The 20,311-nt window shown below is 34.7% G+C and overlaps 2 protein-coding genes across 2 annotated transcripts in view; both read left to right on the top strand.

The window, feature by feature from the left end:
* Window positions 1-13,351, top strand: part of Grasp65 (Golgi reassembly-stacking protein 2) — a 52,057-nt gene extending 38,706 nt beyond the window's left edge. The window contains exons 5-6 of the mRNA XM_089095472.1: window positions 8,536-8,623; window positions 10,598-13,351. Coding sequence (XP_088951598.1) covers window positions 8,536-8,623; window positions 10,598-11,032 — 523 coding nt within the window. The 3' untranslated portion in view covers window positions 11,033-13,351. The remainder of the gene's footprint in view (window positions 1-8,535; window positions 8,624-10,597) is intronic.
* LOC148947833 (uncharacterized) overlaps window positions 1-20,311 on the top strand; it is a 262,032-nt gene that overhangs the window by 232,853 nt on the left and 8,868 nt on the right. The gene's annotated exons all lie outside the window — the stretch shown is intronic.

The following is a 20,311-nucleotide window of genomic DNA, read 5'->3' as shown; positions in this document are numbered from 1 at the left end:
CTAGGAGTAATTGAGTTTTATGGATGGTATTGAAAAATGATGCTTGTTAAATATTCGTGTAAAAATACGACTAAGAAAGGCTTCACTATAAATGAAGCAATAGTGTTTTTCATAACTTTCTAGGGCGGTGGTAACTATTTAGTTTAAATAATTATAGGAGTAATTGAGTTTTATGTATGGTACAGAAAAATGGTACTTGTTAAGTATTCAGGTAAACATACGACTAAAAAACGCTTCACTATAAATAAGGCTATCATGTTTTTCGAATTTTTCTAGGCGGGTTTAACTATTTAGTTTAAATAATTCTAGGAGGAATTTATTTTTATGGCTGATGTGGAAAAATTGTACTTGTTAAATATTCGGGTAAAAATACAACTAAGAAACGCTTCACTATAAATAAGAATTTTGTTTTTTTCTGAACTTTCTAGGGTGTGGGTAACCATTTATTGTAGATAATTCTAGGAGGAATTGATTTTTGTGGATTGTGTTGAAAAGTGTTACTTGTTAAATATTTAGATAAATAAACGACTAAGAAATTCTTCACTATAAATAAGGCTTATATGTTTTTCTGAACTTCTAGGGCAAGGGTAACTTTTTAGTTTAGATAATTCTAGGAGGAATTGAGTTTTATGGATGCTATGGAAAAATGATGCTTGTTAAATATTCGGGTAAATATACGACTAAGAAACGCTTCATTATAAATAAGGCAATCGTGTTTTTCCAAACTTTCTAGGGCGGGGGTAACTATTTAGTTTAAATAATTCTAGGAGGAATTGATTTTTATGGATGGTAAGGAAAAATGATACTTGTTAAGTATTCGGGTAAACATACGACTAAGAAACGTTTAACTATTAATAAGGCTATCGTGTTTTTCCGAACTTTCTAGGGTGGGGGTAAGTATTCAGTTTAAATAATTCTAGGAGGAATTCATTTTTGTGGGTGGTACGGAAAAATGAGACGTATGAGGCGGGTGTAAGTATTTAGTTGAAATGATTCTAGGTGGAATTCAATTTAGTGGCAGGTGTGGAAAAGTGGTACGTGTTGAATATTTGAGTAGACATACGACTAAGAAACGCTTCAATATAAATACGGCTACTGTTTTTTTCTTTACGCGCCTACTTAGGTAATAATGGAATATTTAGTATTTTTTCTAATGTATATGTTTTTCTTAAGAAATTCCCACCGGAGGTTTTATAACTCCTCCCCCCAATGAATTCAGATGGTTTTAGGACTCATCTCACTAGCCATAGCTCCATTCAACCTTGAGCAAAGGTATAAAAGCTTGATGAATTATTTCTCTACTTAACAAGTGCCTGAATAGCATCCAAGATGATAGGACTGTATGACACCGAATTTATCGGATTAAAAAAATAATCTTGTGGTGTTATATTTGAATGTGCTTTTTTATTATTGTCTATGGATATCGAAGAAATTGACTCTTATCATTGGATAGTGAACTATAATCTGTTCGAGTATGATAAATCCTTGTGGAGTACTACATTGCGTTATGTAAAAAGACTTGGATTCTATGATAGAGTGATTATACCGCTTAATAATGCTGGTCAGGAGCTGAGAAATATTCAGGAGGAAGTCAGTGAAATTTGCAGCTTTTTCGGGGTTGAAGCACTCTACGTAAAGGGCAATGTACCTACAGATAAAGTTTTAATTCAAAAGTGTGATCTTAGGATTCCACTTTTCAATCTAGAAGAGTTTAAGTGTCCTAAATTTGAAGGGGGTTATCACCGTCCTGAAGACGATGTTAGGTTCTTCGCACAGTGGATACCTAAGAACATACCTGATCGTGATAAATCAATAATACATGGTTAAAAAAAAAACTATTCTATATCCTGGGATCATTGATCCTGGATTTTTAAGTGTGAACTCTAAGTACTATTTTTATGTAAATATGTGGTTTTGTATTTTTTTCTCAAAAAATATGTTAATACGTATAAGCAATAAATATCTTTAAGTTTAACCGGTCTTTATTCTTTAGAATAGTTTTATTCATTTCATTAAATTATGAAGAAATTGTAAGTTAGTAACAATGGCTTTCTTGAATTTACTTCCTGGACACAATACAGATATTTAATTCAAGAGATCATAATAAAATCGCAAGTAAGTAATAGTCTTTATTGTTTTCACCTATTGGATACACAATACTGAAATTTCATTCAAGAAATTATGAAGGAATTGTAAATAGGTAACACACTCATTCTCGAAGTCACCTTTTGTATGCACAATGCAGAAATTTCATTTAAGAAATTATCAAAAATTGTAAGTAAGTAGCAAATTCTTGCTTGAATTCGCCTCCTGTATAAATAAAAAAAGACATTTCATTCAATAAATTATGACGAAATTCTAAGTAAGCAACAAATCCACACACAACTGAAATTTCATTCAAGAAATTATGAAGGAATTGTAAATAGGTAACAAGCTCATTCTTGAGGTCACCTCTTGTATACACAATGCAGAAATTTTATTTAAGAAATTATCAAAAATTGTAAGTAAGTAGCAAATTCTTTCTTGAATTCGCCTCCAATGAAAAAAATTGTAAGTAAGTAAGAAATTCTTTCTTGAAGTCACCTCTTGGATTCACAATACAGAAATTTCATTAAAGAAATTATGAAAAAATTGTAAGTAAGTAGCAAATTCTTTCTTGAATTCACCTGCTGGATAAACAAAAATCAGGAACTGAGAAATGTTCAGGGGGAAGTCAGTGGAAATTTCAGCTTTTTTGGAGTTGAAACACTCTACGTAAAGGGCAATGTACCTACAGATAAAGTTTTAATTCAAAAGTGTGATCCTAGGATTCCACTTTTCAATCTAGAAGAGTTTAAGTGTCCTAAATTTGAAGGGGGTTATCACTGTCCTGAAGACGAGGTTAGGTTCTTTGCACAGTGGATACATAAGAACATACCTGATCGGTATAAATCAATAAGACATGTTAAAAAATATTCTAAGACCATCTTTTGTGGATGTTTAAGATGTAACTATAAGTACTATTTTTATGTAAAAATTTTTTTTTTTGTTTTTTTTTTCTCAAAAAAAAAATATTTTAATAAGTTTAATAAATAGATATATTTAATCTTAACCTGTCTTTATTATTTATAATAGTTATCTTATTTTAATTAAATTGTGAATAAATTGTAAGTAACACTCCCTTTCTTGAATTCACTTCCTGGACACAATACAGATATTTAATTCAAGAAATCATGATAAGATCATAAGTAAGTAATAAACTCTTCATTGTTTTGATATTTAATTCAAGAAACCCCATGAGTTGAATTCAAGAAAGAGTTTGCTACTTATTATACTTTGATTTTGCCAATACTGTCCCACGCCCCTGTCAATAGATATCGAGAGAGAATTTATTTATTATTAGACCTACATTTTTACTATATTAGCATATCTATGAACTATCTTATGTAGGTAAATTCCTTTTTTTATATTTTCGATGTTTTAATACAGTACAACTTCTCGATCTGTTCTCGTACTCTAAAAATAATGAACATATAACACTGTAAAGTATAATATATTTTTAATGAAATAATGTCATGTAGAATTGAACAACTTTGGACATTTTGAATCTGTTCCATAAAATGCTTCACCAAGAACTCTCTTGATAGCATAGCTATTGTCTTCTCTTAGTTCGTAATCAGTAGAATAATCATTATTCCATTTTGACTCATACACAATTTTTATTGGTGTGTCATCGACAGGGTCAATATGCTTTTCATCTTTGGTATTATTTGATTCATTGACTGTTTGATCAATGGCAGTAACGTTTGCTGGTACTTTGCTTTTCATCGATTCATCTTTATATTCCTTGGTGATATTTTCTGCCAATGCCCTTTTTATTTTTCTAGCAATTTCACTGTCTATTATCACACTATTTTTACACAGGTAGCAGTTCCGGCACGTAGACAGACTTTGGTTTATGATATTAGTAGAAGAGTAGGCTTTTCTTTTCGCCTTTGCTTTCATTTGAATGCTAATACCCGAAAGCTGACGATATGGTTTAACACTGGGTAACATGTTACCAGAAGCACTAGCAAGAAGATGCCCCTCTTTATCAAATATTATTTTTATGTTGGCATTCTCTTTGAGTGTATTAATCTCTGGAGATGTTAATCTTGCATTTCAACCAGCATAAGAGTTTAATTTTTTTTGGTATTCAAAACAAATTCAAATTCTTACTGTCATGACAACGCACAGATACGTTTCCGATAATACTACAACTTGTACTTATTTCATAGATTAAACACTTCTCCTTGTCAGCATTCAATGCTACAATAACACTATCATGTGAACACACTTTCTTAAAATGCTTCATTTTGACTTTTTTAGAGATATTAGTTATGTGTTAATCGTTCCACTGTGTAAGAAATACTGATTTAATACATGCAATAAACTAGGTAGTGTCGATAACCGGTCATAGAGCAGTCTGTGCGGGGGGGAGCCACTGAGATCCTCTTGAATATGCAGTACATGTAATTCATTCAAGAAACATGATTAAACACGTTTCGAGACTATATGCTATTTAGTCGCCTTTTCTTGGCACCTTTCCAAACGAGCGGGGATTCCCCTCTGGTTCCTACACATTCCAAAAAAGTGGGCAGTACGAACACTCCACGTTTTCAACCAGACTGGTTTTTTAGGGACCAATCAGGAGAGACATGCAAAGTCGACATAGCTTTATTTCATTTTTTAAGGTTAATTTAGACTAGGTTACGTGCGCGCACGTAACCTCGTCTAAATTAACCTTAAAAAATAACCTTAAATTAACCTAGTCTGTTTATATAACGTAATGTAGTACTCCACAAGCTTTTATCATACTCAAACAGATTATAGTTCACTATCCAATGATAACAGTCAATTTCTTCGAGATCCATAGACAATAATAAAAAAGCACATTCAAATATAACAACAAGATGATTTTTTTAATCCGATAAATTCGGTGTCATACAGTCCTATCATCTTGGAGGTTATTAATGTACTTGCTAAGTAGAGAAATACTTCATCAAACTTTTATACCTTCGCTCAAGGTTGAATGGAGTTATGGCTAGTGAGATGAGTCCTAAAACCATCTGAATTCATTGTGGGGGGGAGTTATAAAACCTCCAGTGGGAATTTCTTAAGAAAAACATATACATTAGAAAAAATACTAAATGTTCCATTATTACCTAAGTAGGCACGTCAAGAAAAACACAGTAGCCTTATTTATAGTGAAGCGTTTCTTAATGGTATGTCTACTCGAATATTCAACATGTACCATTTTTCCACACCAGCCACTAAACTCAATTCCTCCGAAAATTATTTCAACTAAATACTTGCCCCCCCCTCATACGTATCGTTTTTCCGAACCACCCACAAAAATGAATTCCTCCTAGATTTATTTAAATTAAATACTTACTCCCACCCTAGACAGTTCGGAAGAAACACGATAGCCTTATTTATAGTGAAGAGTTTCTTAGTCATATGCTTACCCGAATATATAACAAGTACCATTTTTCTATAACATCCATCACACTCAAGTCCTAATAGAATTATTTAAACTAAATAGTTATCACCACCCTAGAAAGTTCTGAAAAACACGATTGCCTTATTTATAATGAAGCGTTTCCTAGTCGTATGTTTACCTGAACATTTAACAAGTACAATTTTTCCATACCATCCATAAAACTCAAGTCCTCCTAGAATTATTTACACTAAATAGTTACCTTTGCCCCAGAAAGTTCAGAAAAACACATTAGCCTTCTTTATAGTGAAGCGTTTCTTAGTCGTTTGTTTATCCAAATATTTAACAAGTAACATTATTCCACACCAGCCACAAAAATCAATTCCACCTAGAATTATCTAAACTAAATACTTACCCCCGCCCTAGAAAGTTCATAAAAACACATAAGTCTTATTTATAGTGAAGTGTTTCTTAGTTTTATGTTTACCCGAATATTTAACAAGTAAAATTATTTCAAACCATCCACAAAAATCAAGTCCTACAATATATATTTAAACTAAATAGTTACACCCGCCTAGAAAAATCGGAAAAACACTATAGCCTTATTTATAGTGAAGCGTTTATTAGTCGTATGTTTACCCAAATATTTAACAAGCACCATTTTTCCATACCATGCATAGAACTCAATTCCTCCTAGAATTATTTAAACTAAATAGTTACAACCGCCCTAAAAAGTTCGGAAAAACATCATAGCCTTATTTATATTCAAGTCTTTCTTAGTCGTATGTTTACCCGAATATTTAACAAGTATCATTTTTCCATACCATCCATAAAACTCAATTACTCCTAGAATTATTTAAACTAAATAGTTAACTCCACCCTAGAAAGTTCAGAAAAACACAATAGGCTTATTTATAGTGAATAGTTTCTTAGTCGAATATTTACCCTAATATTTAATAATTACCATTTTTCAACACCAGCCACAAAAATAAATTACTCATAGAATTATTTAAACTAAATACTTACCACTTCCCTAGAAAGTTCAGAAAAACACACTAGCCTTATTTATAGTAAAGCATTTATTAGTCGTATGTTTACCCAAATATTCAACAAGTACCATTTTTCAATACCATTCATAACACTCAATTCCTCCTAGAATTATTTAAACTAAATAGTTACCCCCGCCCTATACCGTTCAGAAAAACAAAAGTGCATTATTTAGTGAAAATTGCGTCAGAGATTTAAGATTACAATCATAATTATCACGGCCAAATTTTAAACGTAAGCACCAACGAACCCGTCCTAATAGTATTTTAATACATACATATATGCCAAAGTTAAGAAAATACGGAAAAACACGATAGCCTTATTTATAGTGAATCGTTTCCCATTTGGATTGTTTCATGAATATATATAAAGTACCCTAATACCATAACATCCATAAAACTCAATTCCTCCTAGAATTATTTAAACTAAATAGTTACCACCGCCCTAGAAATTTTGGAAATACACGATAGCCTTATTTATAGTGAAGCGTTTATTAGTAGTATGTTTATCTGAATATTTAACCAGTACCATTTTTCAATACCATCCAAAAAACTCAAGTCCTCCTAGAATTATTTAAACTAAATAGTTACCACCGCCCTAGAAAGTTCGGAAAAACATGATAGCCTTATTTATAGTGAAGCGTTTCTTAGTCGTATGTTTACCCGAATATTTAACAAGTACCATTTTTCCATACCATCCATAAAACTCTATTCTGTATATGAAAGGGGCTGTCCCCTCCTCAACACCTCGCTTTTTAAGCAAAAGTTTGACTTTCTCACGACTCTTTTTTTTAAAACAATAACAAAATTGAGTGAAAATCGTTAGGCGTGCCGGCGGGGATAGCCCCTTTAATATACGGAATAATTTCTGTTCGGCCTAAATTTTACCGTCGTTCCTTTCGTTAATTTAAAAACAAAACTTGTTTTTTTTATTTAATATAATTAATAAGTTACATCAAAAGTATTGTTTTAATTGATTGTAGAAATGATAAAAATAACGTAGATACGAGCATTAGCTTTCGAATGAGCCATTAAACGTCAATCTAAAAGTGCTGGTAGTCCACTAGCCCCCAGCTTTTCCACTTGAGACATTGCACCAAAAGTGCCGTTTTTAGTGCCGTTTTGAAGTTGCTGATGGTTGACTTTATAGGAAGAACGTAGATATGAGTAATATCTTTTATACGAGCTACTAAAAATCTGTATAGATACCTGGGATACCAATACGCCCAAACATAATACGTCCGATACCGATACATTGTGCAGCCCTTTCCCCAGGGGACTTGGAGGGTCATAATATCACCAACACCAAATATATTTGACTCTAGCAATGTCTCTTGTAAGCGTCAAATCTATTAAGTGTCTGATGTAAGCACCCCATTCTTTAATTACCCGTGAGGCATTCTTAACCATCGCATTACCTTTACGCTAATACCTCTTCGCAAAAAATTCGCAAATCTCGTAAACTAAAGAAGTAATTACATCACTGTTGGTAGCTCCATCATTAATCTCCAATAATGTAAATGCACCACTCATTTTTTTCCTCTACTAATATCCTTGCAGATAAAAACTATTCTCTTTGAATTCAATTCTCTTACTAATATTACTTTTAAAGAAAACTAAAAAGATACACCGGTTTTTCAGACACGTATTTAACCTACAAAAAAAAAACTTGTATAACATGAAATAGAAATTCCGTTAATTTTGTCAGAAAAAACTTGAACCAGAACAGATTATACCCAACCTGTTTGCTGCGGGTGAGTACGCAAAGTATATACCTTCAAGCAAATTACTTATGATATTTCAAATTACTATAGCTTCTATAGAAATGATACCTCTTTGCAAATGACCCTGGTAACCCAATTACTTGAAAACCTACACACATACCTATGCCATCAGGCGTAGGGTTCAAATATATAGATGCCTGGCCCGTGGTAAGGCATATTACGCAATCACTGGTCAAATATATAGATGCCTTACTACTGAAAAGGCCATTCTGTGTGAGATAGTGTTAAATTAGAGTCATTTTTTCAGTCTTGGCTGTGGCATTGGTTATGGATACCTTCATAGGATACCTCGGAAGAATAGACCCCTCAAGCCGAATACTCAACCAGATGAGAAGGTATCATGAATCATTGGTTAATTACTTAATTTTGTAGCAATAACGTTATATTACCGGTCCTAATGGAACAGGCGTGAAGGGTTAGGTGACAACCTTGTTTTTTGTTTTTTTTAAAGAAATTCTCCCAGTGTCTTTTTGAAATTACATTATTCTTGAGATTGCAATAAATTAATAAATTTGAGTTCTTTAAAGACTGAAAAACTTTTATTAATAATTTCTAATGCGCTCAGGGGGCAATACGGCCCTCTTTGGGAAGCTGTGGTATAAAGCCGGCTTGCATGCTGGGTGGTGGTCTTCAGGCTTGTATCCGACCTAAAATTGTGAGGTTTTTACACATTTTTCTATAATTTCTTGCCTAATATATATTGTTTGCTTATTTTTCTTCGAACCCCCACACCCTTTCATCAGAATGGCCAACCCGATCCAACATAGTTTTTTTTTTGTCTGTACTAGGTACACAGCAATGCTTCTTTTTATTTTATTAAATAAATAACGAGTTTTTTTCAACTGAAAGTAAGGAGCAATGTTAAAACTTAAAACGAACGGAAATTATTACGTATATGAGGGGGTTCGCCCCCGTATCAATACCTCGCTACTTATGCTGAAGTGCAAATTTTGTTCCAATTCTTTAAGAATGACCCCTGAATCACAAAGGCCGTTTAATTAGAATAAGTACTAAAACAACTTTAGTGTAAAGAGCGAGATATTGACAAGGGGGCGAACCCCCCTCATATACATAATAATTTCTGTTCGTTTTAAGTTTTAATGTTGCTCCTTACTTTCAGTTAAAAAAAACTCAAAGACATAGTTTTGTATTTTTCGACTGTGCTGAACAAAATGGCTATCTCAAAATTTTTATCGGGTAACTTTGGGAAAAAAAATGAGCGTGGGAGGGGGCCTAGTTGTCTTCCAAGTTTTTGGTCACTTAAAAAGGGCACAAGAACTTTCAATTTCCGTTCGAATGAGCCCTCTCGCGATATTCTAGGGCCACTGGGTCGATACGATCACCCCTGAAAAAAAAAACAAAAAAACACGCATCCGTGATCTTTCTTCTGGCAAAAAAACAAAAACAAACAAAAGACAAAAACAATTGCACATTTTTGCAGATAGGAGCTTGAAACCTCAACAGTTGTGTTTTCTGATACGCTGAATCTAATGGTTTGTTTTCATTAATATTATATGACTTTTAGGGGTTGTTTCCCCCTTTTTTCGAAAATAAGGCAAATTTTCTCAGGCCCGTAACTTTTGATGGGTACGGCTAAACTTAAAAAAAAACTTGTGTATTTGAAATCAGCATAAAAATCCGATTCTTTTGATGTATCTTTTGGTATCATAATTCCGTTTTTTTAGAGTTTTGGTTACTATTGGCCAGGTCGCTCCTTACTTACAGTTCGCTACCACGAACTGTTTGAAAGTGAATAAAAACACGTATTCAATATCTAATTATGCTTCTTATGGTTTTTCAGAAGAAAAAGGAATTTTTATCTTTTTCATTTGGTATTTTTGTATGTGATTTGACGGAACAATTCCTCGTACAATTCCTTTCTTAATCAATAGCACTTGGTCATTTATGATAAAAATTGTTTGAGTGTCTTTGGAGAGGATTTAAGATGTGTTACTCTGTTTATGATTCTTATATACTCGAATTTGTGTCCTTAACTTTTGTTGCATAAATGTGGATGACTTGTATTTTATGGTTAAATAGTTTATTTTAAAAGTTGCTTTGAAGTTTGAAGGCTGTTGTATATCTTTGCTTGTTTTAAATGTTATTTTCCCCTATTTTAATTCTGGCACATTATATTTTCCCATGAAAAGTTGTAATATTGATTTATCAATCAACACATATCTCTCTGCAAGCTTGTAGGCAATTGTAATTGTAATTAGAACTACGGAGACACGCCTAGAATAAGCCGCCTGGAGAAACATGGTTTTTGGAAGATTTTGCCAAGGCTATTAAACTCATTCCTTTTTCAGGACGTAGACACCGAGAAAATATCGACCTTGAAGGCTCCCGAGCCCGCATCGAATCCACTCTCAATTGGTGGTACGACCACTGTACCTGTAACCCAGCCATCAGTTCTTCAAGCAACATTTGGAGCCAGTGAAGAAGGACCTCTCTCTCAAGAAGTACCCACAGGGCAGTTAATTGAGCCCCTACAAGAAATACCCACAGGACATTTAATTGAGCCCTTGAAGGAAGTTGATCCAGGAATCTCAGTAATAACTCCAATTAATTTACCTGGCTTACCACCCCTAACGGTCAGCGCCTCTGTTCCGACGAGTACATTGGAAGGCTTAAAATTAGACGATGAACACAACCCTTATAGTCCACCTGTGCCAATCGATTTGTCGATTTTTAATCAGGCAGGGTTGCCGTCTACTAGTAATTCCAACTATGCTAGTGCTTAGAAGGCTTGTTATAATTAATGATAAGTAATTTTTGGCTTCTTGTTTGTCAAATTAGTCTTTTTCGAGTTTTAGTTTTAAATTTTTGCTACCAAGGAGCGAGATACGCATGGATTTACAGTATATTTATGATCGGTTCTCATTTTGAATATGGCCATAGTGGGCTAAGGGGACTTTTAACCCCCACTTTTCAAATGTAAATGTTTTAAATGATTTTTTCAAGTTAAAAAAGGAGTAACGAAGTAAATTTTCCTGGTACTCTCGAGTCTTTTTTTTACCATAAAAACTATCACCTTCAAAAAAGTATCTTGATGCTAATTAAGGTCATGTAATGACTTAGTTTAGACGTAAATCTTGCTTCATTAGGGACATCCATTGAAAGCCTCACCACCCTTTTCACCAGATTGGTCTCCAAAATCGAAACATTTTCAAGCCAAAAACAGGTTTTGAGTTACTGTATCATGTATGTCAATCAGCCTTGTGTTATTTATTTGTGTGGCTTTAAAATCATAAAATAGCCAGACGTCTCCTTCTTAATTGATCCTTGTTCAAAACAGAAGATTTTCCATAATTGTCCATAAAAGCTTTAAATTCGAGCCATAATGGGTTAAAGATTGTTTTTGTTTGCAAAGCGTTTTGGTTTTAGACGGCCAAGCTTTCATAAGATTGTCTCTGTTATTTTTTTTCTAATATGAGAATAACATGTTATATTGTTGCTGTATTATCATTCCAAAAACCAATTAGTGTGTTTCAAAAAATTTCCGAAAATAAATTACAGGGCCGTATCCAGGATTTTCTTTTTTGGGAGGGGGGGGGTACAAAATTATTTTTGTAAATACATAAACATTTGTTTATATTTATTTTTGTTACGTTTTTTCGAGTCAGACAAGCATTTCGGGGCGGGGGGTTCAAACCTCTATCCCCCTGGATACGACCTTGATAGATTAGGGTATTTCGCCCGTTTTCGGGCACTACTTTCTTTAAGATTTAATCAAGATCATATAGTTGGTCAAAGAGAAGGAACACGGGAAAGATTTATATATTCCTCAGTTCTATAGCTCCTAATATTCACTAACATGGTACAACTCTCACTTCTAACGCTTAACAAACTAAACCACTGTCTAATTTTACAATAGTTGACAAATAATTTAGCGCCATCTTCAGCCTAAACCTCGTAAATCGTATTATCGGCCGAAATATGGTCCTACCGCTTATATCAGTGCTGCCATTAAGTCAATTTTACCCAAAGTCCGAAGTGCTTGCACTCGCCGTGGAATATAGCCGTATCCAAAAAGTGGCGATTTAAGCTAACTTACGCTTGCAAATTTTCTTGTTGGTCTTTATTTGCCGTTTGCATTTGCAGAATTGTGCTTACCACATAACACGCTGAGGAGACCAGCTAAGACTGAGGAGACACGAATGTGTAAGTGTCTCAAAGCTAGTGGCATTATTTGTTGATTGTGCCCAAAACAAGAGGCATTTCTCCTATTTTTCGGAAATGTAGTAGGATTTGGGTAGGAAATTTTAAACTATTAGTTGCTGGTACTCTTCCTATACATGTTTCATCTACTACCTGTTAAATTGAAGCCACATTATTCAACTATATATCACTGTTGGATTCAAGGTTTTGGGAAAATGGGGTAGGTGACTGCCTTGGACACTTTTTTCTGCTCGACATATTCCTGTGCATGAATGATCTTCTTTTTATATCTAGTTGACATATTTGATTGACTATATGATTCTGCACAAACGAAAACTCCATTCAAGCCAAGGGAGAAGGTCGTCCCACCCCCTGCTTTGTTAAGATCTTTTTGTTAGGTAAATTTTTCTGGAAAAAAACTCCTTCTTCCAACATCTTAGAAACCTTATTATTGCTCCGTTTGTAATATAATTGAAACGTCAGATGAGTTCCTTCGTTTTGGTCACGTGTACTAGGCAATGCCACACAACTACACACCATACTCTTTATGTGATTTTCCCCCATAAATCGTCGAGAAAAAACTGTTGTGGCGAAAAGGCTCTTTGCTCTCTTATAAAATTATAAAAAACGTGAGACCAATCCTTTGGTTTTGGGCATTTCTGTATGACTCCTCATTGGAGACTAATTTATTTTTAAGTGTAATACTATGAATAATTTTATGCTAGATAAAGTTTAAAATTATTGTAGAAAGTTTGTACTTTGACAGTTATTCTGAATCTAGTGCACACGTAGCCTTTGAGCGATATTTTATTTATTCATATATGCTTTATGGGAGGGATTTTTTTTTACTTTATGTTGTATTGACTAATATACTGTTTAAATAAAATGGATACTGGTGCCTAGTAGTTTCTTTATTATCAGCAGGTCTTCATTCATATAATTTTCCTTGGACTAGAAGACACATATTTCTTATATGCATACAGGTTTCTTTCGACCCAAGAAATTGAACGCTTAGCATGTCGGCCAATAGTATCTCCCTCTTATCTCTGGCCAGGGATATTGGGGGTCATCTCTTCAATATTGCTTTAGAGCTTTTAGTTTCTTAAGCCCCAATGAAAGCCCAGCCGCTTTTGACTAAGTACCTCAATGCTCGTCTGGTGGGCGACTTAGACCTGTGAATTGCCTGCTATTGAAATCAAGACTGATATTCAAGGCTGGCGATAACGTATAACTGGTATCTGTCGTACCTGTCGGGCTGCATTAGTCGTCTTGGTTTGCCGACTCTCACCTATCGTTTTTGGGAGGTGACCAAACTCAATTTGTTGGACAGTACATTGGACATTACGATAACATGTCGGCAGACAAATTGGTCTATTTTAATGAAAACCGTCTCTGTGGCCATTATTTCAAGCTTAGAGGTGAACGATCTGCAAATAGACTAGCCGCTGAACAATCACAAGTGCGCTTTAGATGAATAGAACGATCTATCATAAGAAGTTATAAGGTTTTCATCCATCACACTTTTTAAGAGTAGATTGGACAGTTTTTATAGTCAGAATATAGTTGCTCACAGTGTATTTAGAAGAGAAAGTCAATGTGAAGTTATTTTTGTGTTTTTGAGGCATTTTCCTTAGTCTTCAATATACTATTATTATTTTAGCCTATGTTTAAATTTGGATATGCCTAGTCGATTGGAACATTGGCAGTAAGCTTGGAACTGAAAAAGTGGATATTGGGGGCAATGAACTGCAGTAAATACTCCCTGAAATCCCCCTGCAGTTGTGTTTTAGTTCAGTGGCGGATCCAGAGGGGGGGGGCGTCTCCTATCACCTACTAAGAGGGCGAAGTTATTGGCGCTTATGGCAGGAATGTTTATAGTCATACTAAACAGATGAGTCTGCCCCCTTTGGAGTCTCAAATGCTAAAATTATGGTGTTGGGAAGTTACTGCGTTTGATGGGGTAGCTGAGTGTTTGGAGAATGGTCAAATTATCTAAGCTCTTTGATTTGTCTCAGGTAAGATAAATTTGCATCTGGATATAACTTGCAAAATGAAAAATCCTTAATGTGTGGTTTATCAAGCTACAAATCATTGTTGTCGCTGGAGCAGCAACCTAATAAACAGCAAACCAACGACCCATAGTAACAAAAAAAAAACGGGCTTTTAAAGAAATAGTTCGATGACAGTCATTTGTCGTATAAGACTATTTGAAATTGTAAATTTCATTCAGATTCAGCGGAACAATAATTTGTAATTACAAGAAGAAAGTTTTGAGAATTTCGAAAAAGAGCCTGACACACCTAAAAGAATAACGTCCAATTGATTTTTAGAATCACCATTGAAATTACCATTATTGAAAATACTGGAAGTCGACAATTGTTCATCTTGAACAACATAGTCATATTTGTAAGGGTGGTACTGGTGAGTCTTTTTTTCCTAGGTGTGGTCGTATGGTATCAATGGTCGTAACCAGATCAAAATTATTTTTTTTTGAATATTAAAAGTTTAATATTCGTTGTTTATTAACCTCTGCTGGCGCATCAACAGATGGCGGGTGCGCATACATCTTCCCTATCCAGAATTTTCAGATTTTATGATTTTTCTATTCTATTCGTAAAAATAGTTTTTTGAATTTTAACAAGCCTGCCTCCTCCCCAGGAAACTAAATTATGCTTATGTATACGAATCACAGTCACACGGACGTTGCACAGGTGCCATAGGGCGTCCTTTCCTTAACGCAAAAAATGGATGCTTCTTTCAACTGACAGATATCACGCGACAAAATCCCGCGGCAATATCAAAAATTGAAGTATGATACTGAATAACCAATGGAAATGGTAGTGGCTTATTTTTTAAGGTAATTTGGCAATTGAAAAAGAATATTTGTCTATACACCCTTCATTAATTCAACTTTCAGCAAGTTTTAGATCTGTATATTGTCTTTTTTTCGGTTCTATCCACGGTGCGTATTCCATCGACGGATGAAAGCTCGTTGTTAATTGGTCGTAAAAGCCTTTTTAGATTAACCAAATATGTACACATTTAAGATATTTTGTTTGCTTGTTGGTTTTTGTTATTTAATGATATTGGCTTTCACAGTATCTAGATTTTATGTTTCTCTTTGACTTGGTGCGTTTTACAGAAAAGAGCAATCCCAGATATCCTCCCATTGCCTTTGTTAGTATTTGGTTAATCAATACAGCGGATTAGCTTTTCCCGCAAGACTTACAAATGATATTATTGATATATCAGCTAATCAAAAGACAGCATTGCCAAATTTGTCAAGATTACTATTAAACAGGTAACATTCTCGTAGTAAGTCCTGGCGTTGCTAGTCAACTGGCCATGGTTGCTAAAGTTCCCGCGGTAAAAGGTTGGAAAAGTCCTAGTGTTAGATGGGAATTTCAAGACAAAAAAAGAGTCAATCCAGTCTTTGGTTTCACCGCTTCCCATCCTTGTAACATAATTCACAAAATATGGTGTCTTAAGTATGCACAGGGTCCACGTTTTAAGTATCACTTCGAGGTCCATAGTTATATAAAACAAATACTCGAGTCTGCTCAAGTGAACTGAGAGAAATTCCGTTCTCGAATGCCAAATTTACAAGACTTGGCAAGAAGAAATAATTGAAGGAAAAGTGAGTCTGACTACCTTGGTGGACATAGAATCAGGACAAGAAGACTCTGTACTTTTTAACCCAATGACAAGTCAAGTATGACTTTATTTTGAGGGCTTCTGTTGAAACATCTTCAAGGATTTCAAGTGGACTACTTTTTATATTTTCCCTGGCGACCTCTAGTAGAGTCATATCATCCACAAATTTCTATCGTAAGGGGATATCTTCTGCCAAATTGTTTACCATAATGGTGAATAAGATGGGTCCAGTTATACTACCTTGGAGTATTCCGTTATAGACTAGTAGAGGTTCAGAATAAGTATTAATGTATTTGACCACTTGAGATCGTTGGCTGAAAAATTATTAGATAATTTTAACCAGAGAGGGGTCGATTTGGAATTCATGGGAAAGCTTATCAACTAAAACATTATGGTCAACACAATCAAAAGCTTTTTCTAGGTCATCTGAGATGAGATTAGCCCAGGTATTTAGTATCTCTAGGTTTTTCAGTATTGTGTCATACATATGTACTAGATAGTGGGACGTTGACACTTTTGGGACGTTTCCAAATTGTCGAATTTCAATACGTTCTGCAATTGAGACCTTGAGCCAGTTAGATAACAATGATTCATATATAGGGGAGAACTCTCGGTTAATGTGTTGCCTCCCCCTTCTCGAGTACAAAATGTAAAGCCACAAAAATTTAACATCTATTTTTGCTAGAAAGTATCGATGGTTGTTCTAAGTTATATATAGAAAGATACCGTCATGTAATCTATTTTATTTATTGGTTTTTAAAAGGCACCAGAATTAACAAGCTGTTATCACCATGTTTAGATCCAAAGGAGCGCCAACCCGATTTTCCGTACTGAAGGACCGATTTTCCGTACTGAAGGACCGATTTTCCGTACTGAAGGACCGATTTTCCGTACCGAAGGTCCGACTTTGGTGAGGATCGTTGTTTTGGAGCATATTAATTTTAAAAAGTGATATGAGTCACGTAGTCAATATTATAAAGTTTCGTAAATGCAATTAACGTATAGATTTCAAATGAAGAGATTATGTTTATTGCTTCGTGTTTTCCATAAAACTGAAGCATGATCCTCTAGAATATTCCCGCTAAATTGCTCGTTTACCTTTCCTTATCATTGATTGAGCCAAGTAGATATGGGCTATAAATCACCATAATTTAAACCGGTAAATAAACAAATGAATTACATAGAATATAACTAGCATGCAAATTATCTTAAAGAACTAGAATAATGGTTCAATTGCGCAGTAGATATAAGTTGGATATAAAAATATATTAACTTTGTTGTCAGAGCCGGTTATTTTTTTTTTCTCAGAGGAGGGGGGGCGCGGGGGGTTAAATGTAGATTTTTCCTACAATAGTGTGAATATTATAATTTTCGTTCACAGTGAAGTTGAAAGTCTTTCATTAGCATATTGGGTTCTGGTTGGGTATTGGGTACTGAACATAATGGGTACTAGGTACTGGTTTTTATTTTTTACATTTATGCTATTTATGAAAAGTGCTGGTTTTACCAACTCACAATTTATTTCCACTACTTTTGAAAGATGCATAATATTACTGATTTAAAAGGAACTTCACACTCTCGAATATAGCCTAAATCTTAAGGCTAGTAAAATGGTAGTGGGTTTGGTTAATCGAATGTAAAGCATTGATGAAACATATATTTACCCAGTACAACTATTAAACAGCTCGTGGTAACAAATCGTAAGTGAGGAGTGACGCGGCCCAATAGTAATCGAAAATATAAAATTTTCGAAAGAATGAAATAGACACATCAAAAGAATTGTTTTTTTTTATGCTGATTCCGAATATATAAATTCATTAATTTAAATTTTACCAATAAGAAGCTACCGGCCTGAAAAAAAAAACTGCCTGATTTTCAAAAAAGGGGAAACATCCCGAAAAGTCAAGGAATATTCATGAAAATCTCACCGTCATATTCAGCATATCAGAAAACCTTACTGTCGAGGTTTCAGACCCCTAGCTGCAAAATGTTGTATTTTGTGCCAGAAGAAAGATCACGGATGCGTGTTTATTTGTTTTTTTCCCCTGGGGTTTGGTATCGAACCAATGGTCCATACATAAGATGGGTCCAGGACGCAAATAAGGTCTTTATTTTGATGTCATAGTACTTTAAGAATATTAAGATGTGACGCGGAAGGGGGAGGGCAAAACATGTTTTTTTTTTTCAAAAAAAAACACATAAAAGCCCTTGAAAATACTGGGGTGAGGCGTATTCCCGCCAGAAAATCTCCCCTTGAAAAATTCCCTTCATCGGAAAATTCTGCCTGCTGGAAATCTCCCCCCTCCGACGATTCTCCACTGGGAAATTCTTCCCAAATGTAAAATTGAGCGGTAATAGGGAAATTAGTACAAATAAAGAGAACGAAGAAAGCGTGTAATTGTACATTAGCTATTATGAAAGAGTGGCAGTGGGTCTTTGTGTAGGCGGTAGGGTGAATGCCAGAGGCCCAAAAGAGCGCATTTCAATGCCCAAATTGCCGAATTATCCTTCAGATAAATACAGAGAGGGGTCTTGGGGTAGGCATTAATCTCTCATCTCCGTTTATTTAGAGTAAACCTGAATAAGGGTGTTTTGGGGTGACACTTCCCTTCTTGTTGCAAAAAAATTGTTTTCCAATATTTATTTTTAAAGATTCATTTAAACTAATTTGCTGCATATTTCGTAAAATTGTATGCAATGACGTGCAAGTTCACACCAGCTATTGTGAAAGAGCGGCGGTGATCATTTCGTAGGTGGGGGTTTATTTATATAAAGTGTTTCAATGTATTTGGACATATGTCTACAATATATTTATTTAAGCATCACAGAACCTTTTATAGAGGTCGCGGTGGGTTCGCCTAGACAGAATATCAAAAGTTGCAGGATTTCAATCCATTTGAACAATAATGCCCTTCTCTGTCCACCCGAAATTCTATAGTAAAAATTCTATTAAGAACTTAGACAACAAAAACTGTTCATTGAAAATCTTGACTAAATGTTCAAATTTTAACCTAAATTTTGTCCTAAATTAGAACGACTGCTGAAGCCAAATATGACCGATTTTTTTGCTCTTAAAGAAAAAGTAACAAGTATTATCACATGAAAGTAAAGAGCAACATTAAACCCTAAAACGAGAGGAATTTATCCCATATAGGAGGAGGGATGCCCCCTCCTCAACCCCCTCCCCTCTAGTGGTAGTAGAAACTCAGAGGGATGCTCGTTCGATCGCAAATTGTGAATTGTAGTTCCTATTTTAAAACTCAAAAGGGATTGAACAGCAACCACCCCCGTCCTGGAACCTATCTTGATATTTGGTCCTTCTGTAGGCTCTTAGGACATCTGATTATCATTTCGAGGTAGCGATTTTGTTCGGAATAGTTGAAAATATAAATAAACATACATCCAAGGATAACATAAACTCCCCCCCGAACCCCTGGGATAAGGGTACGTAAATTGCGCGAACTGTTGTTTCTTTTACAGTTAGATTATATATTGGAAAAAAGGGAAAGAGGGTGGGGCGTGTTTGATCAAGGAGTCCAGTGCTGTAAAAATTTAGTGATTATTCTGTTGGTCAGAAAGATCATCAACATTTTGCTATGGAGAGGGGGTATGTGGGGGCCAAGGAATGAACCACACAAAATTTTTCCCTGACCAATTTGAAACTTATAGGCGTAAGTCCGTGTGCCAAGGGGAGTAACGTATAAAATTTTTTCAAAGGATTGGTTCCTTTGAAGTTATTCCCTCCTCTGACAAAAAGGGCTAAAAAAGGGGCGATTTTTTCGATTGGCCTGGTACTTATATGTAACCTTGGGATAATGCCCCAAATCAGAAGGATAAAAACACCGCTTCCCCTTAAAATGCAGCCCAAAAAAGGCCACAAAAGTACCAGAAAACTTCTTTCCATCCACTTCAAATGGAAGAGGATATTTTAGAAACTTGGGAAGGGACTCATTCGATTCAAAACTGACAAACAAACAACGTAGAAATAAATGCCATAAGATAGCCTACTCTACACCATATAAGTAGTAACCGTACAATTCGTTTAAAGTATACAGGCAGATATACTCCAGAATGAAGGGGTCAGTGTGTATACTTTAATCGAATTGGGGTTACAGAGGTCATTAGCCTAGAGGTACCGTTTCTATAGAAGGTATAGTAATTAGAAATATCATATAGAATTTGCTTGAAGGTATATACTTTGCGTACGT

This window comes from Artemia sp. Qi Xiang Cuo, chromosome 10 (assembly GCF_049724085.1).
Source record: "Artemia sp. Qi Xiang Cuo chromosome 10, ASM4972408v1, whole genome shotgun sequence".
Taxonomy (NCBI): domain Eukaryota; kingdom Metazoa; phylum Arthropoda; class Branchiopoda; order Anostraca; family Artemiidae; genus Artemia; species Artemia sp. Qi Xiang Cuo.
This window is presented reverse-complemented; position numbering and strand designations above follow the sequence as displayed.